This window comes from Hylobates moloch, unplaced genomic scaffold, assembly GCF_009828535.3.
Source record: "Hylobates moloch isolate HMO894 unplaced genomic scaffold, HMol_V3 SCAFFOLD_1, whole genome shotgun sequence".
Taxonomy (NCBI): Eukaryota; Metazoa; Chordata; class Mammalia; order Primates; family Hylobatidae; genus Hylobates; species Hylobates moloch.
This window is the reverse complement of record NW_026652276.1, coordinates 82,266,970-82,290,983: the sequence shown is the minus strand read 5'-3', so window position 1 is coordinate 82,290,983 and position 24,014 is coordinate 82,266,970. Positions and strand designations below refer to the sequence as shown.

General features: G+C 38.8%; 1 protein-coding gene across 12 annotated transcripts in view; it reads right to left on the bottom strand.

Annotated features, from left to right (window-relative positions):
• Window positions 1–24,014, bottom strand: part of RBMS1 (RNA binding motif single stranded interacting protein 1) — a 218,836-nt gene that overhangs the window by 43,534 nt on the left and 151,288 nt on the right. For all 12 annotated transcript variants that reach the window (XM_032755581.2, XM_032755583.2, XM_058441667.1 and 9 more), the window contains one exon: window positions 3,215–3,273. In XM_032755581.2, coding sequence (XP_032611472.1) covers window positions 3,215–3,273 — 59 coding nt within the window. The remainder of the gene's footprint in view (window positions 1–3,214; window positions 3,274–24,014) is intronic.

The window sequence follows — 24,014 nt, the reverse complement described above, 5'->3', positions numbered from 1 at the left end:
TCTATCTGTATTACTTTCAAGTAAATAGGAGACAATATAAAATTTGAGTTATACAGACTCTATGGATTTGATTAATAAATAGGTGTATGGCTGGGCGTGGTGGCTCACACCTGTAATCCCAGCACTTTGGGAGGCCGAGGCAGGTGGATCACGAGGTCAGAAGATCAAGACCATCCTGGCTAACACGGTGAAACCCCATCTCTATCAAAAATACAAAAAAAAAATTAGCCGGGCGAGGTGGCGGGCGAGGTGACGGGCGCCTGTAGTCCCAGCTATGCAGGAAGCTGAGGCAGGAGAATGGCGTGAACCCCGGGGGGCGGAGCCTGCAGTGAGCTGAGATTGTGCCACTGCACTCCAGCCTGGGTGAAAGAGCGAGACTCCTTCTCAAAAAAAATAAAAATAAATAAATAGGTGTAAAGACGTTTTTGAAGGTAGGGTTCACTAAATAACATGGCATCCTCTCACTGAGGCTTCCCAGGAGAATTCCTCTCAGGTTTCGGGACCAGGAATAGTTATGTTACTCCTGCTCTCCTCTCACATTGTGACGACTGAATCATGGGGAGAGCTATGTTTTCTATTTTTGCCTTGGCCAGTAGGAAACACAGGGACATTTGGTAATAACTTAAAGCTGCCCGCTTTTACCCTTATTTTTCCTGTTAGTCTAATTCATCCTGAAACTATTTTTGCTAATGTGTCTAAGTGTTCTGGTCTTACATGCACTTCTATAAGTATAAATAATGAATCAATCAATTTCATAACCAATCTTTTGTGAGCTTTTCTTTTTGTCCTGAACTGACATATTTACCAGTATTGGAAGGCTTATAAATGCCTTTTGTTGGCTAAACTTTTGAGAGAAATTGAAATGTAAAATAGCAACTAAATTGTGAATTTTAAAATTTAATAACTTAGGTACATGTTATTCTAATGTTTCCTTCAGCTTAATTCTCTTGAAAATACGTGTTCCAAAAATATGTTTTTTGGCAAAAAATGTCCTGTAACCCTCTAAGATCTCTCATTCCCATATATAAAGTCCTTTGATCTGCTTAATTTCAAAAAATAAGTACATAACACAAGTACCTTTCATTTATATTAGTATTCTATAATCTTTTATGCATTTATTTATTTATATTCATTTATCAATCAGTCATCTATATGCCTATGTATCTACCTATCACGTCAAGTTATCTTGGATAACATGTTATCTAACTTTATTACGAGCTAAGTTAAGTGTTATTTCTTCTCATTTGTCCTGAAATTACTTTTTACTTGCTTCTAGGATTTTATAAACCCGCTCTTACTTACCCTCTCCACTCACTCACTCACCCACCGTCTCAACCCACCAGATAATCTGTTGACACCTATTGCTGGGAGGCTTTTGTGAAGCAGAGAGCCCTAGAAGGTTTCTATTACTGCCCACACACCCAAAAACAATGTCTCCCAGAAACCACTTTAAAGGAAGGTCTCCAGGAGACTTCTTGTATCTAAAATAAGTTCTGAATTAGTCCTACCCTTACAAGTCCATAAATCTCTCTACTATGGACCCTTACCAACTGTTAAGGGTTTGTATTATGACAACATGTTAGATTTAGCATTAGTTTATTTTTTACCCATACCTTTTCTAGATCATGTAGAGCACTTTGAGGAATTTTGGCTTCTATGGAATAGGTTGCTTTTGGAGCAGAGTGTAAAATAGTGTGGTTTTCAGTTCAGGGATGTGGTGAAGCATTCAACCTCTAGGTCCTTTCTTTTACTTAATTAGGGCAGCTCTGCTTTTTAACACATTGAGCCAACATGTAAGATTTCTTTTGGGGTGGGGAAGAAAAAGAGAGGAGGTAGGGTATGGATAAAACCACTTGTCTACTCTGATTTCTCTCTAGTTTCAAAGTGATGTTGGTGATCAGCCTCCTATTTTTATTCCTGCAAGTCTATTTTTCTTTATAAAACCAAAAGATTTTTCTTCTGTGCCTCTGCTCTCCCAAATCATTTATAAATGTTAAATAAGACTAACCTTGGAAACTAAGTATATGCATTTCAGTCTACAATTTGACTCTCTCTAGTTTAATTCATTTAAAATATTTATTGGGTACCACTCTACATAAAGCATGCTCTATTCACTGTCCCAAGGCAAAATTGCCTTAATGTGCCATGTTGATTAAACATGAGCTTAGCTATTTGCTACAATAGCTCCTTTAAATTTAGGCACTTTGAAGAAGAGACAGAAATACAATGAACCACTTCAAGTCTAGATTAAAGGAAATGCTTGGCTTATAAGGAGAGGCCCCTACCATAGGGTTCATTTATGTTCTCTGCCTTTTTCAGATTGTGCTGAGCCACTGCCCTGTCACCACTACTTGAAAAACTGGCGTCTAATTAATGAGGAGATTTGCCTTCTCTGCCTATTCCTGTCAACTTATTTCAATTCATAGGGTCAGTAGTTAGATTCAAAGTCAGCTGACTCTATTCTTCCCTTTTCCTAGAAATCACATGCCTATTGTTAAGATGCTGGATCATTAAAAGTCAGAACCACAGAGCATCAGTGCTGCCTACTGTAGACGCCTCCTTTTCCAGCTCATGGGGCTGGATGAGCTCATCCTAATTACATGGAAAACTGAAGGTCAGTGCATCAAATTAATGCAGCAGCATATTTCAAAGGGGCGCATGACCTCCCCTCCCTATTACAATTTGGTCAGTGAAAATGGTTGTCTCCTCCCCGCTGCCAATATTGTCAACAGGCATTCAGCAGAGAACAATTGCGAGTATTGAAACATGTAATTAAGTACTGCTTAAAACTACTCTATTCTAATTAATAGAGCCAATTTGCACAATATGTAATCTTTTCAGTTCTTTAGTACAGTCCAATGGTCTTCAGTAAGCAGCTCTAATCTCCTCAGGCTCAGGAAAGAAAAGCTATTTTCTAACTCTACTCCCCTTTTAAAAGCAAGGGCTAAATGCCAACCCGTATTTTGCATGTTAACTCTACTGGCGTCAAATCTGGAATTCTGGCAAACTGCTAGCTGCTGTTGGGTTTGTAGCCAAAACCCAACCAGGGACAAATGTAAGTAATATGCTGACACTGTGCAAGACAGAAACTGGGTGATATATAAGATCTGGTTTTTAATAAAACGAAGGTGGTTCTGAAACCAAAGATCAGGTTTTAAATTCCATCATTTTTCTAAAGCTATCATTTACCAAATAACCAGCCAAGAAAACATACCTTTGCATTTGTTCGTTGTCTTATCCAAAATTGCCTTTGTGGAGACTATTTTCCCATATCTAAAAAAAAAAAAAAAAAAAGGAAAAAAGAAAAGAAAGAAAAAGAAGTTATAAGGAACCCTTATTAATGCCTAAATCCAAAGAACACACATCCTTTTCAAACATCTGCAAACTTTAGAGTACAAAATGTTCTTTACTAAGAGACAGGAAATGAGAATTCTAAACTCAAAACTGAAAAAAAGGGAATGGTTAGGCCTCTTGTTTGAATTGTGGGATTGCAGTTTGGAGTTCAACTCTGAAGAAATCAGGTACTTACCTGACAATCTTAGGACAGAAACATGGGATGTGGGCTCTATACAAAGTATTTTCTTCTAATAACAGTGTATCAGTGTAAAATACAAAGCCAAATGCAAGGTTACAGAATTCTAACAGGAAAGTACTGTCCTATGATCCATACAGCTTTTATGAAATAGTAACAGGGGAAAGCTGCTTGCATTATTCTATTCATTTTCGTTCTGTGGACAGCATTGCAAGGCTCCATATCGCCACAGAAGGGCAGGTGTGCGCGCATGTTTATGTTTAGCACACTTAATGGTGTCAAACAGATCCTTTTTACTGAGGACTTTTATAACTGTTCATAAATACACTTAACTTACACCACTTGTAACTCAGTAATAATTATACAGTAAACTCACTAACTTTGTGTGCATGCACATGTGTCTAAGAAACGGACAATCAAGAATATAATGAAGAAGAATATAAGAATTAATCAGGGATTAATCATTAATTTTATGAAGTTTCTATGAGAAATATGTTGAAATTCCTTTATGTGCCATAGATGCTGGGGAATATAGGAAAAATTAAGAACATTAAAATTTAGCATACTGCTACTGAAAACGAAGCGACAGTATAATGTCAATATGAACTGAACCCCACACTCTCCATAGTGGCCATACTATAAGGAAAAGCACTGTTATCTATGCTTGCCTTCTAAAAATTGAGGAAAAAAAATTTTGAAAGATAACTTTTAAAACTGTTTCTTAAAAATCAAACTAAGGCTGGGCACGGTGGCTCACACCTGTAATCCCAGCACTTTGGGAGGGCGAGGCAGACGGATCACTTGTGGCCAGGAGTTCGAGACCAGCCTGGCCAACATGGCAAAACCTTGTCTCTACTAAAAATACAAAAATTAGCTGGGTATGGTAGCGCATGCCTGTAGTACCAGCTACTTGGGAGGCTGAGACAGGAGAATTGCATGAACTGGGGAGGCGGAGATTGCAGTGAGATGAGATCGCACCACTGCACTCCACCCTGGGCGACAGAGCGAGACTCCATCTCAAAAACAAAACAAAACAAAACAAATCAAAGTAAGACTCTGGGAAATGCAAGTAACTTACTTGATGCATCTGAGTCTCACGTTTCCTCATTTTCTAGACGTTAACTTCAAAAATTCCACATTTGCTCTACTTTAATTTTCTCATGAATGATTTTGACGACTAAAAAGCATATTAAAATTTTTAGGAAATGGAAGTATTTTGTAGCATTTTAAACCATTGTGAGTATTACACACTTGTATTTTATGCATTGAAACAAGCTGAAATATATTTATCTAGAAGAAAAAAAATGGCTTGAGCCACTTCTCTCCTTCAGTTAATCTTCCTTATGTTCACTCTGTGTAATCATGTAATCAAATGATTACTAACTAGGCATGAAAGTAAAGATAATTTCAGGTTCAAATGACAATTACATCTAAGAGGCATAATGCTGCACAAACACCTTCAATTCCCTGTTGAGATTCTGAGCATTTTAACAATATTAACACAGATCACTAGGCTTACAAAGAAATAATCTATAAAAATCTACAAATGAGAAAAAAATAAGTGATTTAAAGACAACCTTTCAGCAACCATCTATCTACCTAGGTTATATGCTTGATATTTACCAGCTCCTATCGTTTGAATATTTCACCCATCCAAATCTCATGTTGGAATATGATTCCCAGCTGAGCATGGTGGCTCATGCCTGTAATCCCAGCACTTTGGAAGGCCAAGGCCCGCAGATGGCTTGAGCCCTAGAGTTTGAGACCAGGCTGGGCAACACGGCAAAACCCCGTCTCTACCCTCCCAAAGCACAAAAATTGGCTGGGCATGGTGGTGCAGGGCCTATTGTCCCTGCTACTTAGGAGGCAGAGGTGGGAGGGTCGCTTTAGCCTGGGACGCAGAGGTTGCAGTGAGCCGTGATCTCGTCACTGCACTCCAGCCTGGGTGACAGAGTGAGACCCTGTCTCAAAACAAAACAAAACAAAACAAAACAAAAACTCCCAATGTTGGAGATCAGGCTTACTGAGAGGTGTCTGGGTCGTGAGGGTGGATCCCTCATGAATAGCTTGGTGCCATCCTTGTGGTAGTGAGTTCTTGCTCCATTAGTTCCCGTGAGAACTGGTTGTGCAAAGAGCCTGGCACCTCCTCCTCTGTTTTCTCTCTTTCTCTATGTGATCTCTGCACACACCTTCTCCCCTTTGCCTTCTGCCAGGAGTGGAAGCTTCCTGAGGCCCTCACAAGCAGCAAGGGCTGATGCTGTGCTTCTTGTACAACCGGCAGAACTACGAACCAAATAAACCTTCTCTTTTAACAAATTACCTAGCTTAAGTATTCCTTTACAGGAACACAAAAAATGGACGAAGACACCAGGACTCTCTCGTGTGCACAAGTCCTTGATAAAAGCACTTTTAGATTGTATCCCTGCTTCATACTTTTCCAAAAGCAGGGGGGACGGTAGGTATGACTCCAATTTGGGGTAAGGAGATTGAGAGTCACAGTGATTAAGAGACTGCTTGAGCTCTCAGAGTTCAGAGCATTTTGTAAACCAAACAGAAGAAAGGCTATTTAGGAGAAGGAAGGTAAAGGGTTGGCCTTTGACACCTCTAGTTCTGCTTTCAACATTTAAGAAAGACAGGAAAAGGCATGGAGAAAGGGGAATGAGGAAGTAGGCAAAGAGAAAAGGCTCAGTAGTGCTGAATGCAAGCCACACCACACCCTCTCTCAGCTTGTTTGCTACATCTGGCATGAGTCCGCTATGCCAGTGCACCTCCCTTCTCTGTGGCAGGTACTTCCCCATCTCATTCCATCTTTCACAGCCCTCTTTCAGGGGTTCCTTGCCCGTTCAGCTTCCTCTTCTCTCTCCTTAACTAAGTACTTTCATCAAGTTTAATATTTGGTCTTCAACTGTTCCTTCTCTTAGGAAATTCATTCAGTGCCATGGTTTTAATGAATGAATCTCCTCTCATGCTGCTCAGTTCTTCCTTGTGTGTGTATGTGTTTTTTTTAAAACTCACCAAAGCTTTGGTTTTTCTCTCCTCCTCTTTCTACTTAAATACCTTAATATTTTATTAGGATTCTTAAATATCTAGTGAAATATTTAAGTCGTGAAATATCAAGCCCACCACTTTCTAAATCTCATCTTCAATAGTATCCCAAACATGGCTTTCCCTGTCTCTCTCCATACCTCTTTTCATTCACTAGCACTCTCACTCCCCCAATCTCCTACCAAGCTCGGGGTCCTTGTGCCATCACTAACTCAGTAATTCCTGAATCCAGGTGATCAATAACTCTTCCGAATTTTGTCTTTGATATGTTTCCAATATTCACTTTCTCCCTTCACTGTTCCTAGACACATGCAAAAAACACATAATAGTTCTCTCCCTGCATCCAGCTTTTCAACCCTGTCTGTTGCATTAATTTACCTTAAATACCACTTTAAACATCTCTCCATTACCCTATTCTACCCATGCTTGAACTTGAAGAACCTGTTCAAACATTATCTTTTCCATGAAACTATCCCTAATCTCTTCAACTATTTAGTTGGCTATTTTCTAAGAAACTAGAAAGGGCATTACATTTGTTGACTTCCTACTTATGTCCTAGACACTGTGCCAGGTACTTCGCATGTATGCTCTTATTTAATTAACTTCACAACAATCTTATGAGGTAGGTGTTATTATTCCCATTTGTGCATATGAGAAAACGAAAAGCTCATACAAGTTTTGAGCATTACATCTTGCCTGAAATCCCAGAGCTCACAAATGAGTAAATTTTCATGGCAACTTATCAATGAAATGATTTTGAGAAACAATGCCCTCTGAGTATGGAAGAAGAAGGGTAATGGAAGGTCTGTACGGTACTCAAATATTCATTTTCCAAGCACAGGAAATTTTTTACTCATTTGTTTTAAACATAAGAAATAAACACGTGGCTTATGGTTGAAAGAGGGATAACAAGACAGAGGATGGTGAGTACAAAAAGAGTGATTTCTGACATTTATCAGTTTTACTTTCTATTGTGGTTTTCCTTGCAAGTTGTGGAGTAAGACTGAAAGACAGTGATTTCACAGAACATCAGAAAACAGATTCCACTCTGTCTGTGGGGCAGCTGCATACTGGCCTTCTGCAAACAAGTGGCACAGGAAGCTGCTTATCTGGATTTACCTAAGGTGCTGAAGGGCTTCCCTTTCCTAAAATATTCTTCTTTTGGGCTGTCTACTCAATTATACCACTTCCAGCACAAGAGGCTCCCATTAAAATACAGACCCCAGAACTGGAAGATGCAACCCTTGAAATCCATCAGGCCCTAGCTAACTTAGCTCCTCAGTGGGCAACTTGGATATCTTATTGCAGCAATGGAGTATAGAACCCGTAGCTTTTGATGTCATGACAAAAGGGCCAGGAAAGGTGCAGATCTAGAATATGAGGAGGAGCCATGTATCAAATGGCACCTCAGGGACTGGGATAAGGAGTGGGAGGGTTCACAGCAGTTATCATCTCTCTCTACTCATTTTACTTGCAGTAAGATTTAAAGTGAGGGGTGAGGGGGAGCTGTTACAGTTAACATTTAATCTAATACTGTTGTCAATCACCAATGCCTGTAAGACTAACAGACATCTGGGTACAAATTAATAAAGCAACCAGATCTTCACCTCCCCTTGCTCCTATCTGTAGCTTAATTTTTTTTTTTTTTTTTAAATCATCGGCCAGGCATGGCTCACACCTGTAATCCCAGCACTTTGGGAGGCTGAAGTGGGCGGATTGCCTGAGCTTAGAAGATCGAGACCAGCCTGGGCAACGTGGCAAAACCCCCTCTCGACAAACAATACAAAAATTAGCTGGACGTAGTGATGCGCGCCTGTAGTCCCAGCTACTTAGGAAGCTGAGGTGGGAGGATCACTTGGGCCTGGGAGGCAGAGGTTGCAGTGAGCCAGGACTGTGTCACTGCACTCCAGCCTGGGTGACAGAGTGAGACCCCCTGTTTAAAAAAAAATCACTGTTACGGAATAGGGACATATGATGTACTAGGAGAAACAGGCCTCCTGACTGGTGGAATTCACACTCTAAGGACACTAAGAAAGTGCATGACCAAACAGCATGGTGTAGAATTTTATGAAAAAATAAATAAATAAATAAAATAAATGTGACTATGAAGATTCTTTGGATTTCATCTGGCTTCAAAGTAACTGGGTTAGACCACAGCCCCAGCTACCCAGATTATAATATTCTTCGCTAAAGTAGATAATCCACTCCAGAGCAAGCTCTGACAGTAAAAAGATGAACAGCAATTAAGAGACATGACGATATAATAATATGAATTTCAAAGGGAGAGGATAACAGGTAAAAGCTCATGTTCAAACCTCTTGGCCCAAGTGAACTTGGCTAATAAAACCTTTTGCTTAGAATTTACTAAAACTTCTTTAGTTTGCACCACAGTTTCACTCATTTCTTTCTTTCCATTTAGATCTCCTCTTTCATCTGCTACAATATAAAATTTAGGTATATCTCAGTTTGCACTTGGTATATAAAGCTTAATTTTCTCCTCTGCCTCCATCACTTAGTTCCTCCTAAATTCTACCTTTTTGGTAATTTATATTACAAAAGAAACACAAGCTTATTGTAATTAGAAGACAAAAGTAGGTTGAACAATTAAAATCACCTGAAGTCCTAATTATTGGTGCATATCATTATAGACTTTATCCACTGGCACGTACAAATATATAAACGTATGTGTGTGCGTGCACGCATGAGCACGCACGCGCGCACAGACACACACACACACACACACACACACACACACACACACACACACACAAATTTTCCTGTGTGCTAGGGAACGTGCAGCTTTTGAAGAGTCCCAGTTACAAGCCAAAGCTCTGGAGAGTGGCGTCCACTCCAACCACCACCAACAGATGGCGACAATGGTTGTTAAGTTATTTTAATATTGGTCATTTCAGTTGTAAATTCATTCAAGGCACATGGGGTCATTTGCAGTGCTTGTGCTAGTTTTAGAATGTTTTATGAACACTATTAAACCTGAAAACACAATGGATGTGTTTAAAACAACAGTAAAAAAAAAAGTGATACGTATAAACAAAAAAGATACTTTAACTTTGAGAAAGGGCAGAATATTGCTCATGCATATAGGATGATAGTTTTCATAATAACTGCTCCTGAAGGACAAACAGGGATTCAGACATCCCGTAAAAGATGCTGTGCCTATGTATATGATCATAATTAGCAAGTAGGAGGGACAGGGGATTGAAATGAGAAAAAGAAGAGAAAAATAAAACACCAACATCAGAAAACGTATGACCTCGTGAGTTAATTCAGGAGAATAATAAAAGTAATTATTTACAAGTATACAGTTCCTACTCTACGCCAGGCACTATACTAAGCAATATATATACACTAAGCAATATATATATATATATATACACACTAAGCAATATATATATATACACATATATATATGCCAATTATTTTAATCTTCATAATCTTTTGGGGAGGTGGAATATTACTCCTACTTTGTAGATGTGAAACTCAGGAGCAGAATCAGTAAGGGACGTATTCAAGGTTACACAACTAAGTAGCAAAGATGGGAGGCAGAACGTTTGCTTTGGAGTTTAAAGGCCAAGCATGTTGACAGCTGTAGAAACTTGGGTCACCAACCACAGATTGTTCCACAGATTGAAAATAATTCCCAGTTTGACTCTGCACACAGCTCCAAAAGAGTAAGGAGATGAGGGGTGGACTCTGTAATTGCTAAGGTCCTTAAGACAGATGCTGATGACATTCAGGAAGAAGTTACCTGCCTAAAGACCTTCTGGATACATGACATTGGTCTATCTTGGAATAACATGTCCAGTAGAGCACATACCTCAGTGAGGGGGCGGCAGGACTGGCTTTAAAGCTTAAAAGGAATAACTAATGTATCTATTTGAGGGAAATGAATTTGAGGACTACAAGCCAACCCCCCTCTTGTTATTTTGGAGCTGCTGGGAAAAAAGAAAAAAAACAATACATGCCCTCACACATATACACACAGATGAATGCAGTTTTCTAACTCACTTTTTTGGCTGCTTTGTTTTTTCAATGGCCTCCCAGACAAAGGGGATTTCTGAAAACTTGCTTTAGCTCTTTCAACAGTGGTTGGATAGGGGAAGGAACACAAAGTATACATTATGTCTGTTTAGCAAATAAAGTTTTTTGGAGAATGAGGCCTAAAAATAGTAGAAAGAGTCATTACCCATGTTATTCTGAATTCTCACTACCTGGAATAATTCAGCTGGTTATATTTCCTTTATTTACTTGGTATGTAAAGTGGTATTTGGAGATGAGATAGAAGATGTAAAAATTTATTAGGCAATCAAAATCAAATAAACTTTATATGACATTTACCTCTTTGCCCTGATGATTTTCAATGTTTCTACTTTCAAGACACAAAAATTAAGGGAATAGAAAGATATTCCCCATTTCATTTGGTTGTTCTGGCCTAACTCTTACATTAGATAACTGCCCCTTCCACTTGTGTTATATGGCTGAGTGTACCTTTGTGAATAAAAGATTCCTGGTGTATGTAGAACAGGAAGCTACATCTTATGCAGCTGGAATTGAAGCCAGGGTTTAAAGGAGAATGCTTGGCAAGAAAAGCTACTGCAGACCTGTAGGTCAGAAACAACTGAAAACCAGGCACTGAAGGTGAAGGGATTACAGGAAAGATAAGTACAGTCAAGAAAGGAGAGATCAAACCAAGAAATCAATCACAAATATTTATAGCATGTCTACAGTATGCCCTTTCAAGGCCTATGAAAAATACAGCAGATGCCACACCTACCATTAAGGAGGACAGTCCTTTGGGGTATGTAAAAAACTTTTAATACTAAAAAATAACTAAAAATATGAGACCCTGTATGATGGATGCTAAATGAAGGAGGCATAAACATAGAAGGAAGGTCAGGTTGAGTAAGAAAAACTGGGGAAAACAAAAATCTAGGTGGGCTCTGTAGGACAATAAAGAATCTAACGCAAACCTATGTAGTGAGTTATGGAAGCTTAAGTCTTCAAAGGTCTTGGAGGACTCTGCATTCTAAGAAAAGGACAGAGAGAACAGAATGAGGCTGGAGGATTTGGAACTGTAGAATGAAATCAGAAGAGCAATTATTTTAGTAAGATTAACGAAAATTTTTGTCCAGAATTAGCAGAGAGAGATGCCACATTTTATTTATTTTCTTGCTTTTTGTACTTTGGCAATAACACTTAAGTTCAAGAAATTACAATGAGGGATGACGAGATGGAGGGGGTGAATGGAAAGGCTCTATAGGGCAGGAGAGATTAAAGACAAAGGATTTCTTTGAAGAAGTCTTAAATGCTTAACTTGACATCTGAGAAAAATAATCCATGGTATCTGTGCAATGGAAAGCCAGTGGCTTGTCTCTGTGAATTTAGAAGATGGGGAAAAGGAATCACAAAGTTCACTTTTCTGAACTGTCCTGGAAAGGAAAACAATTTCAGCTCCAGCCACAGATGCAGAGCCTGCAGATTTTTTTTTTTTTTTTTTTTGAGACGGAGTCTTGCTCTGTCACCCAGGCTGGAGTGCAGTGGCACAATCTCGGCTCACTGCAAGCTCCGCCTCCTGGGTTCACGCCATTCTCCTGCCTCAGCCTCTCCGGGTAGCTGGGACTACAGGCGCCCGCCACCACGCCCAGCTAATTTTTTGTATTTTTTAGTAGAGACGGGGTTTCATTGTGGTCTCGATATCCTGACCTCGTGATCCGCCCGCCTTGGCCTCCCAAAGTGCTGGGATTACAAGCGTGAGCCACTGCGCCCGGCCGAGCCTGCAGATTTGAGGTGATTTAGCAGAAGTTCAGACAATTCTCATGTGGTCTGTCAGCCAGCCTAGCTGCCTTACAGCATGTGAGCTGATGAAGAATGAATTGCAGAAGCATTGGGACAAAGTTAACACATTTTTTCAAGAGAAGATACAGACATCTACATAACTTGATTTTTCATAACTTTGAAATTTTCAGATCAACACATCCTTTGAGTACAAATGAAACTGGTCATCTCTATACAGATTTTGAGACTAATAACCTTTTCTCACTAAATTGAGAACCATTGCTGTTAATGTCTTACTAACATTCCTGGGTGAATCCATTATAAATAGTATATAAAGGTAACAATTGATGCTGTTTACTGTATGTATAACTTGGACTAAAAAATTCATATAAAACACTAAAACTACCTCATTAAAAATCGCTAAAATGCATTTTTTTGCCATAGTCTATGAAAAACTTATAACCTCTCTTCTAAATAAAAGAGCTTTATTTAGACATAATTTATTTAGACACAGCATATTATAAAGCATTTGATTTATTACACAGACTTGCTATTACAGTTTAGTATCAAGTCTATTATGATCTGCAATCAAGGTAAAGTAGCTTTACATTATTTTATGGTCTTTTAAGAGCACATTGCACACAAAAGGTCATTTACATTATCTTATGACAGTATTTTTACCACAAGTCACTGTGCTGCAGCACTTAAGGATGCAGTCACAGATGGCCAGACCCAAATTAGTGCTACCGAGTACTAATATGTCAGAGGAAAATAATATGTGCCGAAAATGAAATCCAGAATTTTGCAAGTAAAATGTATATTATCTATCATAAAAATGAATCCCTAAATGTCTCAAACACTGATTAATGTCCAACTTTTGAAGCAAAGGCAATTTGATTATAGAAAGTGGCCTTTTATTTCTGAATTGAATTTATGAACTGACAATAATTATTTCTTAAATTTTCTTCCTCTCCCACCAAAACCTGTAATGTATTTTCTTTGCTTTGACAGTGTCACCTTTGTGTTTATATACTACTTAACTTTACTGAAACATAAGGAAGACAATGTTATAATGGAAAGAAGACAGAGTTCCCACCAGAGAGACCATATCAAGTACTGATACGGCCAATGGGCAGCCCTGTGACTCTGGTGTAGTTAGTTGCCTGGCCTCAGGATCCTCATCTGTAAAGTGGTATGATAATATCTTCCTCACAGCACTATTAGAAATGACCAGTACGGTGCCTGACATATAATGAATATTCAGTGACTAATAAATGTTATTCTTTTCTCCCATACTCTTCAATTAAGGGCACTTCTAATTCTAATTACTTGAGACTTGAGAGCATTTACCTAGACTACCTTCTTACCCTAATATCAATGTGATCCAATGTGGCAAAATGTTGGGAAAAGAGAGATCCAACTTTTTTGTAACTTTTCAGCACAGTTTTTTTTTCCATATTGTAACCTCTCAACATACATTGGTTTGAGCGAATAAAATATAAACATGTAATATGATTTTCCCCCCAAAAGTGCTTGGTGTGGGGAATTGGCAGCAGTGAGGAGAAGGGAAATACATTTTGCCTTAGAAAATGAGTATGACCTTATATTTTATGCCAATTTAGCTCATAAAATCGCAGGAGGGAAGCAAGGCAATTTAGGAACTTAAAATGGAATTAAAAATTAGCACCCTCCCCCTGCCCCCAACACTGCAGAAACAAAACTATACGGGGCCGGGGCGGGGCGGAACACGCGCAAAAAAACCAGAAAGCCTTTCATTCCTAAACTGTTTTTCAAATGTCTCTAAAGTTGTCACTCCTTTTAAAGTAAATCATACAACTGGAAATCTTACACACACATACACAACCAGATAACTGTGTCAGAATCTGTAGAAAGTGAATGCATTAAACTCTAACACTGAAAACTAGAAATGACTGCTTCATTCAAAACAAGAACAGTGTGACAGAGAGTAAAAGTAAACATCCTCTCTGAAGCAAAAGTTATCTGAAGCTATTAAAACAGTGTGCAAAATTACCTAGAAATTTCTCTTGATTCTGATACAAGCTAAAAAGGCAAGAGTCAAATTGGACATTTCTTCGACTGAACACTAACATTGGCTTTGATCCAAAACACTCCACCAGCATATTGATTTTCAAACATAGTCCATCCTTTTCTCAAGTAATAAATCCTGACTGCCCTGTGACCTTGAAAAGCCAGTCTGAAGAACAGACTGACAAGGAAAATGATATCTATTTTACTCACTTCAGCTCTAAAAAATTTGGGGATAGGATATAAACATATCCCTAGTAAAAGACACACTTGGACTGTATAAGCAAGGGAATGCTACCACAGCCTGCCAGCAGAGTTGACGTCTCTAAACTTAGACGTTTGGCTCAAAGGTCACTTGTGACAATGGTTACAGCTGTAAGAGCGGATCTGATGGAAAAGGATACACAGCCCCCCATATTGATTTCTTACTGGTTTGCTTGCAAACTACCCTGTCCTTAGATACTGCAGATAAAGATGAGCAATCATTGCGGAGGTAGGATAGTACGGCTCCAAAAATTCAGAATCTTGAAACTTAAGAAAATCAGACAGGAATTATCTTTATATGAAAACACGTAACTATAAAGAGCATCAAATGCTGTAAAATTATTTTAGTATCAGTTTCTCACAATTACCATATCCCAAACGAAGGTAAACATGCCTCATCCTCAATAGAGCTTGAATCCACTGTTTTCCAGATGATGATGTTCTTCTGCTTGTAGCTGGCAAGTATAGGGTCTGGGTATGGAGATAAAAGTGCTTCTTATCTATATGATTGTCAGTAAGCATTTACCAATCTTGTTTTGAGAAACCTCGCATAATAGGAAAGCTGTTGATAGGATGGCAAAATGCTATTCAGATTCCTTAAAAAACAAAAAAACTAGATTCTAGAAACTAAAGGCAGATAAGGCCAATGTTGATCTGAGGCAAAATTCTAGACTGGATTACTAAATAGAAGGTCAGAGAGACTTATGAAAAGAACAAGTACTAGCAAAGTCCTTAAGAGCAAGTCATGACACCTTAATTTTAGACTTCTAACCTCCAGAACTATAAGAACATTAAACTTTTGCTATTTCTACTTTGGAGGGTGGTGACAAAATCAGGGCTGCTTAGGAATGTTACATAATGTATTCTGATTTGAGTTAAATAAAAAAATCATTATTTGCTCATGGATCAGATAAAGAAATCTGGGAAGATAAAATGTGGCTTGAGTGAGTGGGTAACTGGATGAACGAGTGATTGAGCTGTTAACTGTTGGTTAGCGGTCATGGTGAACACGAAGGGAGGCATCTGGGGATATGCCATACAGCTCTGTTCTTGGCCAGCATTTGTAAAAGACATTTTAAACAATGACACAAATCAGGTCATTGGTGGCACACTTATCAAATATATAAATGTCCCAAAGCTGGGGGGGACGGTGAATGTAAGATGACAGAATTAACACTTTCAAATTATTTCAACAGGCTAGAATGAATACTTAGCTAAAGTCAATAAAATAATATTCACTAGGGAAAAATAGGTCTTATACGTAAGTTCCAAAGGGACAAAATCAACTGTACAAATTTAGAAAAAGCCTTGGCTTGTTCACATGAAAATACCTGGATTTTTTTGTTTGTTTGCTTTTGATTAAGCACAAGTTCAAGTTCCCAGAATAACTCAAATATAGGTCGCACTGAAAAAAAAAAAAAAAAAACATGAGCCAATCATAGAAAGACATTATGCTCTTGGGCCTTTCTGCTCACCATTCTCCAACACTCACTGTTATGGGTTGAACTGTGTTCCCCCAAAAGACACGTGGAAGTCCTACGCCCCAAGACCTCTGAAGGTGATCTTATTTAGAAACAGGGTCTTTGAAGATGTAGTCAAGTTAAGATGCGTCTCTCAGGGTAGGCCCTAATCCAGTGTGACTATTGTCCTCATAAGAGGGAGATGTGAACAGAGACACATGGGGAGAAGGCTGTGTGAAAATGGAGGCAGAGATTGGAGGGAAAGATTCCTGCAAGCCAGGAACTTACTAAGGATTACTGGCAAACTACCAAAGCTGGAAGAGGTAAGGAAGCATGTTCCCCCACAGGTTTCAAAGGGAGCATCGCCCTGTTGACACCTTAATTTTGGACTTCTAGCCTCCACAACCGTAAGACAATAACTATTAGTTGTTTTAAGCTACCCAGGTTGTGGTACTGTGTTACAGCAGTCTTAACAAATGAATAAAACTCCAGCCAGCTTGCCTGTATATCGCTATACAGGTCCCTGTCCTGCCCTGCTCCACCTTAATTTCCTGCCCTTTAAGATTTTCCTTCACCAGGGAAATTTAGCATCTTTCTGCAAGACTCAGTTTAATGGCATTCTCTAGCAGCAGGCCTTTTCCGACCTTCCCCGGCTGAGCTGAGTGCTGTCTCTGCACTCTGCCCATGGCATCCTGTCCACGCAGCATCTTGGTGCAGCAATCAGCACACTGCAACATTATCTGCATGGCTGTCGTCCCCATTAGGTGTGTGCCCTTGGACTGTGTGTTTTCCTCCTTGTATATGAGGCCTCAGCATAGTGCCTGACAAATAATAAACATTTGACATTCAGAAGAAAGGAGTGGACGAATAAATAAATAAGACAGCCTGTTTTCATGAAGTGTTTTCTACATTGAATGCAATTATTCTAAACATCTCCTTTAACCTGGTCTTCTGAGCTCTTTCAGAAGAGAGTAGGCACCATAAACAAAGAGCTAGAAATCACACCCTGCAAGGAAGGAACAGCTGAAGGTCTTAGCGATGCTTACTTAGAAAAGGAAAGACTATAAGGAAGGCCTTTCCAAAAACTGGAGTCAAGTGTTTGCAGCCACTAGAAGTTTTCTAGCAGAACTAGCATGGGTCAGGGAGGGTGCTGCAGAGCAGGGTTTCACAAAAAGTAACCTGGGGAAAGATGATCACCACTGTGCCAGCAGAAAAATAGGTGCCATGGAGTTGTCAAAAAATTAAGTTCGATTATGTACTTCTAATTTTTTTGGTAGTGAAATGGTCTTTCTTTTTAAGAAAGAGTGATAAAAGATGGTGGTTGTTGCAGTTTGTGTTCTTTTTGACTCTATACTGGATCCCTAACCCTAATTATTTTTGTTTAGTTTACTGGTCCTTAAAATCTAAAAATCTAGGAAACTACTAAAATATGGTGGGTTGGTGGATAGAGGCTTTGATATTCCTGCTTTGAAAGAGGACTGGACATCTTGTTGATACAAGATGAATGTCAGCAAATATAATGGTTACATGTACAGAATTACTGAGTAAAAGAATAGTGGCAAAGATAACCTTTTAAAAACCACACCTCACAGCATTCAATTTATTTTAATTTCAAGTTATAAACTGGGACAAAAACGGCCCAATACAATTTTGTAAAATCGTGTATGAATTGACCATGCCACAAACAAAAATCCACATAAGAGAAAAAAGAAATCAAACAACAAGGAGAGGCATCTGATTAGCTTTTCTCCTTCTCATTCTCTCTGGGATTCAGCTGAAGTGAGCATGTTATCAGCAATGATGATGCCTCCTCACACTTCCCGTGACTATCCTGCAGAATTAGCAGAACACAACCCCTCCACTCCCCTGACTTCCTGCTTCCTTTCCCGCTTTGTTCAGGGCTTACTTAACTTTGTATGCTTAAATGGTCAGGGTAAAAATGGGTTCTGAACATCTATGCAGGATTTTATAGGTCTGTCAAAAGACCCCTGAGAGCCAAAAAGGAGTGAATCCTCCAAGGGGAGCTAAGATCCTAGTGATACTAGAAAATCACTGAAGACATGGGGTCAAAGCATGGAACCAGAAAGCTTCTTTACATGACATGGTTTTATATATATCTATATAAAGTATGTTTTTTATATATATATAAAAAGTATGTTTTTTATATATATTTATATATATTATATATAATGTTTTATATATTTTATATGTTTTATATATATTTTATATATGTTTTATATATGTAAAACATACTTTATGTGTATAAATGTATACACGAGTGTGTTTATAAAGACATACACATACACTCATATGTGTATATGTCTATACACACACACACACATAAAATAAGTATGAACTATTTTATACTTTAAAGAGTAAATGTACCAGCTCTGGCATTAAAATGGGATTCAAGACGTAAGGCAACCCAGATGGAGGTGAGTTCACTCTTTGCAGACCTCACCCCAGAGGCTGCTGGGTGATGATGGAGGTGGGGGTAGAAAGGGTAGGTGGGCTTCCTTTGAGATCCAGTTGAGGGAAAGGCAGGGATATGAAATGATTATCTCTCCTGTGTTATTTGAGAAATACATATTATAAATCATCTATATTGTGATCCTAATAATAATAATTCCCATTCTCTTGTTAGGAACACAGTATGTGTTGTAGAATGGAGGTACAATAAATGATACAGTCTTGAATAAAACTTATGTGCCCTTTCCCACTACTTAACTGCTCAGAGCTCAGCTTATCAAAATATTTGTTTTGTTTTACCTGGGTCAGCCCCCACCAGGCCAGCCTGGGACCCTTCCACAGGCCAGTCCCTGTTCCAAACCACATCCAGAAGAAGGTGATAATGACCCCCTTAACACCCAGGCCTGCACTGGGCTCAGTAATTGCTTCAGGCCCCTGCTTGTTTCCTCTCACAAACACCTTAACTCAGAAGGAAGGCAGGGAACGGCTTGAAGCTGAAGCTCATTTCCTAGACCTAACTCCAAGCTCTTCCCAAACCACACACTTCACTGATGGAGCCAATAAGACAGGAAAGGGGCAAGTGAAGTACGGGATGGGTGGTGGACAGTAATAAGCACTTTTAGGTCCATTAAATGAAAAACCAAATTTCCTTCTAGTGGCTGAGCATAAAACAGAAGAAACAATCACAGAAGAATCAGAGAGATGTTGTGATGGAAACTCAGGAGATAACAACAAACCCATTTTTCTAAAACCAACAAGTACTTCAGAGAGATGAAGCCACATAACATTTCAGCATGAACTCTAAATAGTGAACTTAAAAAAAAAAAAGAGAGATAAAAAGTGCATTCATTTTAAATGCACGAAAACATGAGTGGTATAGCACTTATTCCAGTACCACAGAAATGAGATGCCCACATTTATAAATCCTTTTTTTGACAATGATTATTTTGAGAACTCAGTTCTATCAACATTTTCATTCTTTCTAATGAGGAAATCCTCCATCACTGTTCATAGAGCATTTATCTATAGTACTTAAAGATTTCCATTTAGCTGACACAACATTATGTAAGGAGATTTTGCAGAAAAGGAGAATAAGATGTAGTAATGCATTTTAGGTGCTCAACAAAATATTTTTGAGTAACCATATGAGCTAACAGAAGGAGAATTTGTTATTTCTAATGAGTTTAGCAATGAGTATGTGGGCAGTTAGAGTAAAAACCAGGAGAGAGCTATGACAAGTACTTGACTTCTATGACAAAGATTTAAAAGTACTGTCACATTTGACACATTATCTCGTCCAAACCTGTGGCAACCGGGCAAAGGCGGTACCATTCATCCTGTTCTACAAGGAAGGAAACTAAGGCAGAGGGGACAAGTGACTCATCTTTCCCCACTGCACTGCAGTTGAAAGAAACCAGAAAAGAAAACCAGGTTATTTGGTAGGTCCTCAGTAACAAGAACGAGTCTGAGTCAGGTTCCACTGAAGCTCTTTGAGTAGCCACTTCCAGTGACTATGTGTGTTAAGGAAACTGTTGGCTAAGAAGGGAAGAGATCACTACCAGAGCCAAGATTGGACCCGAGCCAGGAGGAATGTATGGAGCCAAGGAAATAATGCAACACAGCCCTCTTCTTTAGGGAGATGAAACAGAAAAATTTCAACCCAAAATTCAACCCTTTAGTCACCATTCCAGGCTAAGTTTAAATCACAAGTTTTAAATGTATACTAATATGAGTACAGACTTGAAGTGATTCTGGGGGAAAACACAACCCAAAATGATAGCTTTTGAGACAAACACTTAACGCTATAACAGATACCTAAGATTTTATCCTGAAATGTAAAAAGAAAAAAAAAAGGATATTTATCTCAGAAACAAAAAGGTCAAAACCCTTCAGCTCATCACATAATAAAAGCAATGAAGATTAAAATCTGTTCCAACCAATCCTGCAGAAGAAAGAGGATGATATGTTTAGAATCTAAAGAATATGGTTTGTACACACAAGCTCAACAGAGAGAAATGATTCCTGGAGAAATGGCATGTGATGGACCTATCCACCACTTGAAAAGGGAATGAGAGAATGCATAAAACATCATTTAGGGGGAAATTTTTAAAGTGTATTTTATTATCAAACTAATGAACCAAGTGAAAAAATGCAAAGGTATAATGATTTGCAGGACCACCAAGCTCCTACTCAGAATATGGAGTAGCTGGGAGAAGGAGGGTGGCAAAGCAATGTCTGGCAGCATCTGATTCACCAATGGGCTGAGATGCTCTTACTGTTACACCATGTAGCAAACCCAGACATGACAGTTACAGGACAGCAAACTCCTAGAGAACTGTTCAAATTGTTGTGTGTAAAAAATGTTAATGTGCTGGAGACAACAGTGACAATCAATTTCGTAAGACCAACTCGTTCCTGCTCTAGCTAAATGAAAAGAAGGAAAGCTAAAGTGTGTTTGGGTTTTCTTTTCATTTGTTCTCAAGTTCAGGAAGCACAGAACAGATTTTTGTAGACTCTTGGCTAATTGGACTTGGAATCCTGATGTAACTGTATCCCATATAGTCATGCCAATTAAAAACTTCCCAGTCGAGAAGGACTCTTTTCCCCAGGATCTTCATTACATACTTCCAAAAACTACACGTAATGTTAACTGTTCTTAGCTTCCCTTCGTGTCTAGGGCACATTTACAGATTGGTTCCCACAGCATTCAACCTGCCAGGTATTCTGGGCATTTTTAATTATTTGTTTCTTATGGTCTTCACAGCTGACAAAGAGGACCATTCATTAGAAATATAATTTGGAATGGTCACTGAGTCTGATACTCTTCTGCATAGACTGCAAATTAATTCAAACCTTTAGCCAAAGTGGGTTACCATAAGCTGTCCTTCATCATTTTCTCCTGTTATTTTACACTGAGCAGCTCATGTCAGGGTGTGAAATTTAGGTGTGTTCCCTTTTCTAATAGAGATAACACACACTATCAAATTGGCAAAGATAACAACAACAACAAACAAAAAGTGAAAAATCCCAGTCGGAAAGAAAATGACAAAATAGGCATACACACCTGGTAAGAGCAAATTGGTTATACCTGGAGTGCAATTTGGCAATCTGCAGCAAAAGCTTTAAGTCATTTCTCCTAAGAAAATTATTAAGAATGTATACAAACACTCTGTGGCAAAGATTACACAGAAAAGTTAATCTAAATACTAAGTGAACTGCAGAATAGCCACAGAGTGGAAAAAGCATGTCATCAGTGATGATGTATGGCCTTGTTTTTTAGCAGGGAGACAATCCATGCCTCTAAGAAAGACGGAACAGGATATTGTATCCTGGGAGATACACACCATGAAGAAACCAAATACACATTCCCCTCCTTCTTTTCTCTTGAAATACCTAGATCAGTGCTGTCCAATAGAAACAGAATGCAAATTACAAATGCAGCTGACATTCATAATTTTAAATTTTCTAGCAACCACATTAAAAAAAGATGAAATTATTTTCAATAATATTTTCTTTAACTCAATACAGTATATCATTTCAACATGTAATGAATATAAAAATATTGTGCTGTTTGACATTTTTTTCCTACTAAGTATTTGAAATCCAGTGTGTATTTTATACTGCCAGCATATCTCTATTTGGACTCGCCACATTTCAAGCACTCAATAGCCACATGCGGCTGGTGGCCACTGTGCTGTGTACGCAGATATAGATGTTTATGGGCTGTCGCCTCTTTCACAGTTTAACATTTCCCTTGCCATGGGAAATAGTAGCTTGGCACCATTTAAATCATGGCTAACACAGTTGCGGACTCTGCTTTAGATTGTTTATGGCAGTTGCTTTAAAGTGGGCTCACATTAGGGCAATAATCCAACTTTTGTACTTCTGAAGTTATTTTTCTAACCCTGGGTCTCAGGGAGATAATCACTCACTTTTGGGGTTAATCTCTGAGAATTTCTGAACAGCAAGGTATACTTGAAAAGTCCCAGAAGCATTTGCTTTTCTTTTCTTTTTTTTTTTTTTTTTGAGCCAGAGTCTCTCGCTATCGCCCAGGCTGGAGTGCAATGGCATGATCTCAGCTCACTACAACCTCCGCCTCCTGGGTTCAAGCGATTCTCCTGCCTCAGCCTCCTGAATAGCTGGGATTATAGGTGCATACCACTGAGGCTGGCTAATTTTTTTATTTTTAATAAGGCAGGGTTTCACCATGTTGGCCAGGCTGGTCTTGAATTCCTGACCTCAAGTGATCCACCCCACTCAGCCTCCCAAAGTGCTGGGATTGCAGGCATGAGCCATCGTGCCTGGCCCCCAACAACTTTCTCCTTTTAATGTACTTGGTAAGACTAATAAATGGTATAAATTAAGTCTTGTGGTACAGCAGAACATCCTACAATTCTTCCTTCATTCCCATCTCTTAGGGCTTTGAATGAGCTTTAATCATATACTTTGAGTGAAATGAATTATAATGTATGACTTGAGAACACACATCAGAATGGTACATTTGTTTGATGAGCTTCATTTTAAGAAAAAAATGGTGGGGGAGGGGAACCACATATTTATTCACTGCCTAAAAAACAAGAAATTGACAAAATCTGAAGCCAATTGAGCCTGCAGATCTGCAGCCTCTACTTGTCTCAGATACCAAAATTTAACCACAGGACGTTAGGGGAGCAATCAGGGAAGCCACTAGCTCTTAGGGCACCTTTCTTGCAAATTAGAAAAATGTACCCTGTATGGGAAGGGTCAATCTCTGAAGTACAGGACTTGGTGACTCAGTGTGAGATGGATATCAGCTCCACTCACCCCCGACCAGGCATTCTTGTGCTTGTGCAAGTGACAATGCCCACAATCGTACATGGAATCCTGGGAACAATGTCCCAGTTAGCATACAACAGCAGACACAGGTAGAAAGCTTTGGTGACAGCAGTGAGCTCAGTATGTAGGTTACAGATTTCCTCTAGACATCCCAGTACCAAAAATACCATCCTTATTAAATACTGCAAAATTGGTAACTGTCCTCCTTATGGAAAGGTGAGGCAGAAAATAAAGAATACCAGATTTTCAAAAAGTAAAACTACTGTTATGCATCTAAATTGGAAATTAAAAATTTAAAGCTTAGGGCAGTTCTTAATATGAATAAATACATGATGAACTTAATGAAAATAGTTTCCATAAATCTTTATAAAATATGTAATACAGGATTCTAGGAGTGTCCACCACCCAATGATATAACTGAGAAAGTTGGAGTTTGTTGACTGCACACTTTTTCACTCCTCCTTTACTGTAGTGACTACAAGAGAATATAGAGTACTCAACTTTACGTATACTAGAAAAAAACAGTACATTCTATTGTCCATCTAAATAAGGTCTAGATGAAAGTGCACAATAACGGCATGTCAAGCTCA